The sequence below is a fragment of the Chaetodon auriga genome, chromosome 1 (assembly GCF_051107435.1).
Source record: "Chaetodon auriga isolate fChaAug3 chromosome 1, fChaAug3.hap1, whole genome shotgun sequence".
Classification (NCBI taxonomy): Eukaryota; Metazoa; Chordata; class Actinopteri; order Chaetodontiformes; family Chaetodontidae; genus Chaetodon; species Chaetodon auriga.
The window spans coordinates 30,796,170-30,805,000 of record NC_135074.1 but is presented as its reverse complement, the minus strand read 5'-3'; the positions used below and the strand labels follow the sequence as shown (position 1 = coordinate 30,805,000).

At 44.5% G+C, this 8,831-nt stretch overlaps 1 protein-coding gene across 1 annotated transcript in view; it reads left to right on the top strand.

Annotated features, from left to right (window-relative positions):
* The window catches only part of adamtsl5 (ADAMTS like 5), a 30,756-nt gene extending 22,314 nt beyond the window's left edge, over positions 1–8,442 (top strand). Inside the window, exons 8-13 of the mRNA XM_076734378.1 lie at positions 1,487–1,573; positions 2,132–2,295; positions 3,108–3,321; positions 5,876–6,007; positions 6,225–6,296; positions 6,383–8,442. Of these exons, the coding sequence (XP_076590493.1) occupies positions 1,487–1,573; positions 2,132–2,295; positions 3,108–3,321; positions 5,876–6,007; positions 6,225–6,296; positions 6,383–6,717 (1,004 nt within the window). The 3' untranslated portion in view covers positions 6,718–8,442. The remainder of the gene's footprint in view (positions 1–1,486; positions 1,574–2,131; positions 2,296–3,107; positions 3,322–5,875; positions 6,008–6,224; positions 6,297–6,382) is intronic.
* The last annotated feature ends 389 nt before the right edge of the window (positions 8,443–8,831 follow it).

Sequence of the window (8,831 nt, the reverse complement as noted above, 5' to 3'; positions counted from 1 at the left end):
TTCATAAATTATCTCTCTTTGTGCTCGTAAACCGATCCTGTAAACCATTAATCACAGTAAATCATTACTGACATCATTGCTTTTGATTGTTTTATAATGACAATCAAGACTTTGTAACAGCATTGTGTTAAGAGCTGCAGCCTGTTGATGTTCTCAGAAGAACATCACTGTCTCATTACTAATCCAGATGATTTGAGTTACTGATGTCTGAAAACTGGAAGAAGATGATTTAGTTTGCTGCTCAGAGATTAACCCTGAATGTAAAGCACATAGTACAAACTGAAGGCCTGCAGCAGTGGTTCATGTTTAGCCGTGCAGCTGTTGTCGGAGTGTATCCACATTCAGTCATTAATGCGTACGAGTTCTTCAAAGGACTTGTTATTACCATATTACCACCATGTGCTGCAGGTTGTGCTGATGCTGCACAGCTCAGTGAGCACACCTGTCCTGACCTCACCTGACCTGTGACAAGTTCGTTCAGTCAGAGTCCTAAAAAGTGACTGGCTGTTGGTCCTTTGTGTGGGTCAAACTCCCCAAAAAATCTGGATCCTACATTTCCCATAATGCAACCTGTTGGTGTCTGTTATTGCATAATGTCAGCACAGCCTGATAGTGAAAGCAGCACATTAGCAGAACATCTACAAAGATGCGTTCAGGCGCAGCACTGAGTGTAGGTCACCTGATTTTTGGCAGTGCTAGAGCCCAACACGCAAGTACTGTAGTCACATGCATGAAAAACTGACTTCAGGTCTCATTTTCTACTCGTAGTATGAGTGAAACATGAGCCCTGACGCAGCTTGTGTAGACAGCTGTGTTCATTTGCTGTTTTCGTATCTATGAATTGCCTCATGGGCCGGATCAAACTGTCTCACGGGCTGCGTACAGCCCGGAGGCCGGACGTCGCCCACACCTGCTTTAGACCCTCCCCACCTCACGAAAGCACGTCAAGTGACATCACCTGAGTAATTTTCTGGACTCCTTCAGAAGACGTGATGCAGCAGTGTGTTGCAGGCCGTGTCATCAAAGTTGAGTTTGATATGTAAAATTGATGAAATGCTCCTTTAACAACAAAGACATGTTCTACATCATAAGCATCATTTCTCATTCTGTTTGACCTCTGAGTTACTTTAGGTCACGTCCCAGCGTCCCAGCGTCCCAGTGTCCCAGTGTAAACAGGACACTGGGACATCCAGTCAACCTGCAATTTGAATCCAGAATTATCTCTGCAAAGCAAAAGACACTCTTAAGGGATTATGTGTTACTAACTTTTAATGTTTTCCTTCATTTAGATTCAAATAACTTTAAAAGCCATCTGAGGCTTTTCTCCTCTTGGCCTCATTTTAAAGAGTCATAAAACTGTTTTCAGTGCAGCACGTGTGTCCTCGATTGTAAAAAGTTGACATTTCCTTTAATCAAGTGAAGCAGTTAAAAAAGGGGTAAGTGAACATTAAAACCAAGCCTCTAACTGAGCGTCTCTGTTTGTCAGTCGGACCTTTTGGATACAACGAAGTGGCCATGATACCGGCTGGAGCCACTCACATCCGAGTCACTGATAACAGCAGGAATTATCTAGGTAAGACTCAGCCTGTCACGCTCACACAGGACACCTGGCCTGCCGTGTATATCAGTTTCAGCTTTCTGCAGACGACTCTCTTTACGTCACTGCCTCCGGAGCTGCCGTGTAAATCAGGCACTTAAAATTAATTCGTAGACTTGCTTTTACTTCCTCTCCCCAGAGACAAGAGGGGCTCAGCAGTCCCATCTGGTCTCTGGACCCGCTATGTGTTTTCCAGGCAACATAATAACCAAGGACATATATTTTCATCCACGTTTATGAGACCAAAATAAAAGCGTCCCGAAATGGCACACACTGTGGTCTTGAAAGGGACGCTCGTAAAGGCTTTATCTGACCGCTGGAGCGAAGCAGGTGAAGGTACTTGTTTCCATTTCATGTCATGGAAAATCCCTGTGCGGGCGCTGAGGAGGGCAGCTGCCATATATAGCCAGCCGGCATATTTCTGCTTCTGACAGCCTGCCTTTACCTCAACATGACCCACATATGTGGAGGGTTTAGAAATATTTGACTACTTATCAATCTTTTCCGTCCTTCCTTCCGTCTTCCCTCCTTCAGCCCTCCAGAACGGTCGCTCCCAGTTTGTGATCAACGGTAACTGGAAGATCAACATTCCAGGCGAGTACAATGTGGCCGGGACGAAGCTGCTGTACCGGCGCTCCGCGGACACCTGGGAGAGCTTCGAGGTACCGGGACCCACCCGGGAAGACCTCCATTTAATGGTGAGAGGTTCAAGATACTGGAACAGGGCAGGGCAGTCGTCATCAGGTCTCAGGATGTGGAATTTTCTTCTTCTTCACACCTGTTTGCATGCAAAATACCTTTATTCTCAAACGTACTTTATTGAGGCCATTGTGGTAAATCTGTTTTATCACAGCCAACCACTGAGCCAGACAGGCGAGATAAACACATTCTACTTTCCTACATTGTGCAAGGTACTGTTAAATTAAAGTTATTCAGCTTATCGTTAAGCATTTCTCAAGGCACCTGAAGCATCAGGTCTGAATGAATAATAGATTGTTTCCAGTCAGGCTCTATGCAGGTATTCTGCAAACAGACCTGGCTCCGCTACCAAACAGCTGTTAACTATCGCTTCCCTCCGAGATACGAACACCAGTCTGCTGTTCTGAGCTCTGTAAAACATTGACGGTGGTAGTAAGCACAGCGTTTCTTTCATTTGATGAGTCGACGAAGCGAGTACTCAGGACTTCTTCCTTGTTGGCTGGTGCTCGGGTTCATTGCCTTTAATTAGTCCCAGTACTATTGCAACCCTAAGTCCTAAAGGCCAGGAGCTAAGCCAAATTCTAAGGGTTTAGACGACCTTTTCCTCAGGTCTGCGAGGCACAGGGCAAGCCAGGCCTTCAGGTAGTAGAGATAGGTTGTCACTGTAACAGTGAAGCCAAGAAAGTGTTTCTAAGAGAAAATAAGAAATCAAAAAGTAAATAGATGATATATGATATATGATATATGATATATATATATCATCATATATGATATATATGATGATATATGATATATGAGTCCTCTCATGCAGGTTCTGGCCACAGACAGAAACACAGGAATCGAGTACGAGTACTGGTTACCACCAGACCAGTACGCCCTCTACCATGGGAGGAGGAGCCCACTGCGTCAAGCTCACCACACTGCCAACTTCCTCCCCTGGGATCAACCCGTCACTACAGCCATCACCACCACCACCACCACCACCACCACCCAGGCTCCTCCTGCCACCACCCGACCCCACTGGTGTAAGCTTTGCCTCCAGCTTCAGTTAATCACAGTAAAGTATACGTATTCATGGATGAAAGCACAGTTTTATAGAAGTAATTCTCCCAAAATCTAAGTTAATGAGTTAATTACTCATCTGGATGTCAAAACTCCAGGAGTGTTTAAACAGACGTTAAGGCTGCATGAAGGACTCAGCTGCCTCGTTCATTTCAATGAAGATGCTGCGTTCGCACATCCAGGCTTCTGCAAAACATATTGAAGGATTGTCCTGCAGAACAGTGGAACCCATCTGTTTCCACAACGCGACATCATCCAGCGAGGTGCAAATACGTGCAAGCACACATTCCTGGTAGATGACTTCTCCTGTTTGCCTGGCGATCACTGAAAGTTAAAATTATTGTCGTTATAAGCTGTAAAAAGCTCTGGGTAATATTTCATCAGCTCAGCAGTGACTGAAGCAGAGTTTTTCCACACAGTTCTGTTTAAGGTTTAGCGAAGTTCCTCAGTGTTCCTTCAAACCCTTAAAGCGTCAGTTTACCAACTTCAAAAACAGACAAATAGTCACAAAGTAAAATTCTAGTTTCACTCAGTTTATCAGTAAGAATAACATTTTACTCACCAAGTTAACAGCTGAGACCTTTCACGTCATTAAAAATATGTTTCACACGAACTAAGTTATCCTGCAAACACTAAAAAACAACACCTTTCCTGGCCAAGGAGGGATCATTAAAGTAATGCAATGACCTCCTGTCTGTTGTCCTAACACTTTTTTGTCCAAATGCACTTCGTAGCTGTGGCTGTTCCCAGATCTCAGCAATTACTGAAAGCCACATTTACCAAAATGAGACCAACACCTTAAAGTCAATCAGCTCATACAGCATCTGGCAGTTATTTTGTAGCTAAACAATCGCACTGATGGTTCAAAAGTCCAGCGTTTATCCCAAGATGTTCCTCATGGCTTCAGTGAACAACAAGCCAACAGTCAGTCTACAGTAGCAAACAGACCTCCGTCAGACTGGGAGGGACTGAGGGAAATACTGGGTCTTTGGATGCTGTTTAAAGCCCTGAGATGATGCAGCAGCAGCAGCATGGAGAAGCTGCTAAACTGTGTGTTTGGCTTTCCGACAACCTGTAATGGAGTTTCAGCTGAGGTGAGTGTAGGGCAGGAGAAAGACTTCTGTAAGAGAACATTAAGCCAAGATTAGCAGATGAGTGTGTTTTACTGCCTGTACATGAGTAGACTTTGACCCCTGCAGCAGCAGCATTCTGATATTTCTTATTTTAACTGGAGGACATATTAGAATTGAATAGAAACGTGTTTAAAATACCCTGATCTTGATCATATTGAAGTCCCTGCACGCCGTCACAGCTGTTTTTCTGTCATGTTCTAATACTAATCATTAAGGAAGTCGTCCAAAGTTAACAGGTGCAACAAACTAACAGGAGAATGAGGGAAATCTCAGCCAATCACAGTCTGCACACGCCCACAAAGTCCAGGTCCAGCCAGGCACAGTAAGTGAAAGCACCTGTGTGGTGGACGATGGGTTAATACTAATCCATCTTCAGGTCACATTTCATTTAAAGCAGTTTATCTGCAGGCTGACCTGGTTGCCGAAGCTGAGGAATGCAGCTGGTTTATCTCGCATGATAAGCCTGCAGTACACATGTGCTGGATCTCCTCTTGCCTCCCCAAATACTCACATTCACATGGAAATCTGCACGCAGCCCGAGGACTTGTGCTTTCTGTCGGAATCTGTCCAATACTGTAATAAATCTAAATAACCTCTCTGGAAAGGTTTTCCCGCTGATGGAGTCGAGCCAAACAGAATCTGGTTCTTGTTTGCTGTTGCCAGAAATAGTGTGTTGATTGTTTAGGTAACAAGGTGAACTTTCCAGTCACTGAGTGTGGACATGATTTTTCATGTTTTGCATGACATAATGAGGTTGGAATGGTTGTAGTCTGGAAGACAGAATATTTGTTTGATAATGCAGTTTTCATGTGAAATCAGCCTGTTTGGACACCACAGGCGTTTCCAGAGAGGTCTGCTGCTTCATCGCTGAGACCAGCACATCCAAACAAAGGATTTAGTGTTTTCTCTGATCAGTTGTGCAACATCGGAGCAGTGGGCTGAAGTGTGCCCGCTCAGTTCTGGCTGAAGGTGGTCTGAGTTACTCGATGTCAGTGCGTGGCCGTCGGCTGAATCCAGGAGTCCGTGCGAACTGAGGACTTGCCAAACTGAAATGAACAGCAGCAAACTACCAAACTAAGTGATGCTTTTTAAACAACAACATGAAGTATGTCTTTATCATCCAGAGCTAAAGAAAACATTCCTCTGCTTAATGCTGGAGGGATGTTTGATTGACTGCATTGCTGGAGACGCTGAAATGCTTTAATTTGTTTCAAAGCAGCAACCAGTGCTGTTAGTTAGTTCGTTCTCTGGTAGTGCTTTAAGTCAGAGGCTTTGAATAATTGAATTACAATTACACTAATTGATTTAATTATATTATTAGTTGGCACTCTTATTCAAAGTTGAACCATTTGTGAGAACAGCGTGTGTGATTTGTGTTCACCAGTTTTAAGGCCTGTCAAGCCGCCGCGCCAACCTTCCCACCACAACCGCCACCAGCGTCCTCACCAGCCCATACTGCCCCGCCTGGAACGTGAGGAGAACCACAGGAACCTCCTGCCTCAGCCCTCACCTGGAAGTATGTGCACCGTTTACCCCGTCCCCCAACAAGCTAAGGCCAGCTAACCGTGACCCACTAAACGCTGCTCATTAACACGTGTATTTAACCAAGCCTAGCATAAAATGTTGAAGCTAGCCATCAAAGCACGCATAGTTCCCAACATGTCAAGGTGGTCAGGTATGTTAGGCGTCATGACTGTGTTTGTGAGCTTGTGTCTGCTTGGTTTATCGTGCAGGGCATTGTGGGAAATGTCAGCGGGTTAAAGGCAGAAGGGAACGCCAGAGACAATATTGCCTGAAGGACTTTGGTGAGTCGTGTAGATTTGCTGTTTTTAAAGAGCTTGTGACAGAAAGTTGACTCAACATGGAAACTGAAATGTCTGTTTGCTGTTAGTTTTCCGGGGCAGAGTCCTTGGGAAGCTGTACAAAGGCGAGGAGACGCGTTACGACGTCCAGATCATCCACACCTACCGGAACAGCTTCCGCCTGGAGCACCGGGAGTTCTTGTGGGTCCCTAATTTGTGCGACTGCCCCCACCTGGAGGAGGGGAAACAGTATATACTGATGGTGCGTCGTCACATTAACTACGAGCACACGCTAAACCGCATCCTGCTGGAGGAGGACAGCTACGTGGTGCCGTACAGACCCCGAGAGGACGAACTGCTGCGACCGCTCGAAAGACTCTGCAGCAACAGAGGAGCCAAGCAGCCGGCAGACGCTCGGGGATGAGCGCGTCTGAGGGCGAAGCTCAGACCGAAGCTCTCCTCACGTCCACTGTTTCATTTCTGGACTTTCAAAACATCCTCAGACTCGCATGCGATCCATGTGATGGTCTGATGGTTTCCAGAGTGGCGTCACTGGAGAAAAATGACAGCTGGATGGTCGACAGACGGTCTCAGCCTCTTTCAAACTCTCCACATCGAGACTCCACGTTTATTTAAAAGCCTGACCAGCTTACTGTACCATATAGAGCACTTTAGGTGGAAGCTTGAGCTCACCTTTAAACGCATACCAAAGAGAAGAACATTGACTGAAATGGCCTTTTTGTTATTGCTGTTTTCCCACAGCTATCATTTAATTTTTTTTATATAATTGTACTTTTGTGTGTGTGTGAACTTAAAAGAAAAATTCACCTGAGAACAGCTCCGTGAATCCTATCAAACACCGCTTTGACCTCGTCTCCTGCTTATTTCTGAGGATGTGTTCGTCCACCTCACTGAATGTTACAGCTCATCCAGATGTTTCCAGCAGCTCAGGAGATTTAGTGTGACAGCAAATGTTTCAGTGATCCAGAATATCATCAGTAACCTCTAAATTCCAGCGTTAACGTCCAGCGTCCATCTGCAACGCGTCTGATGGAGCTGACGGCTGCCACTCTGGTCAATGAGTGCGTTTCCACCGGGCGCGTCCTGTCTCCGTGTCAGAGGCGTCTCTCCGCTCTGCTCCATAGAATACACACAGAGTCTATTTTTGAGAGACGACACATCGTTCTGCACAGAGCAGATCGAGCCAGACAGGAAGTGAGACACAGGAACGGTGTAGAGTATCCGGAAAACTTTCAAAATAAAACACACTGTGCAGACTCCCAGTGGTCCATCAACAATAAATGCAACTAAACAGACAAAAAAGGAAAGCATTGATCTACGTAGCCTTCTTTCCCATGGCACAAGAAAAATGACCAAATCAGCAAAATCTGAGCAGGTCAACACAGTCAGGCAGGCAAAACGCTCTGCTTCTGACGTCGCAGGGACGAGCCCGGTGGAAGTGTTGGGTCAAAGAGCGAGGACATCTTTCTCGAGCTGCCGTAACGTAACTGATGGCTGTAACATAAAGCTAAAATATCAAGAAAAATACCTCCTGAACATACACCAGAATGTAATGAAGACTCTTAGCTTTCTTTTTACAGCACGTCACTGTAACTAAACACATGTGCGTGTTGTGACATAGAGTCAGAATTCAGAGGTGGATTTTTCTTTTACTTTTAACTCACCATATAGTAACAACACAATGCTTCACAATGTATTTATGTATAAAAAATAACACACTTGTTGCTTGTTTATCGTCCCTCACGGTGTCTTTGTGGTATTCATTTTTTATAGTGTGTTAAATCAGGTCTGCTTTGTGATACTTTACGTGAAAGAGATTATTAAATATACAGTATTTTATTGTGTGGCACTGATTAGCTACAAATATACTAAAGTATAATTTGAGTCTAATTGTTTTGAGAAAACGTGCGGTCTGTTGAATAGTCAGCTAACTCTCGTGCCTTTTGTTTTATGCTTTTGAAATTATACGATTTTCTGTCAAACCTCATCGACGTGTGCCAAAAGAATTTCTTTGTACATAGAGTGTATGAATGCTAAAGACCGGCTCCTCTCAATGTAAACTTATTGTAGATATTCACAAAAAACAAGCATTGCCATTGAATTTGAAATTAAAGCTGATTACACATTTCTTAAGTGATTTTTTTTATATATATCCCACAGCACAGTTTCACAAACCAGATCTGAGAACAGCAGCGTTTGTAAGAAAACAATGTATTTACAAAAAAAAGCGTCACATCTACGTCAAAGGAAAGACGACTTCAAACTGCAGGTGATAGAACTCGACACAGGTATTTCTTTGCTGAACCAGTTTGCTGCTCATTAACTGAGAGGACGTCTTCACAGACACTCGGCTCAGCGTCCCTCAGCAGCGGGGACAGATGTAGAGACGAGTCTGTTTATTCGGGTTTATTTTCGATTCACGGCGGACGCGACTACTTCATGTGAAGGCATGAGACAGAACGCTTCTATCCCTTCTGGAAGTCCGTTAGTGTTTTTCTTGTGTTTTGAGCACTCTTG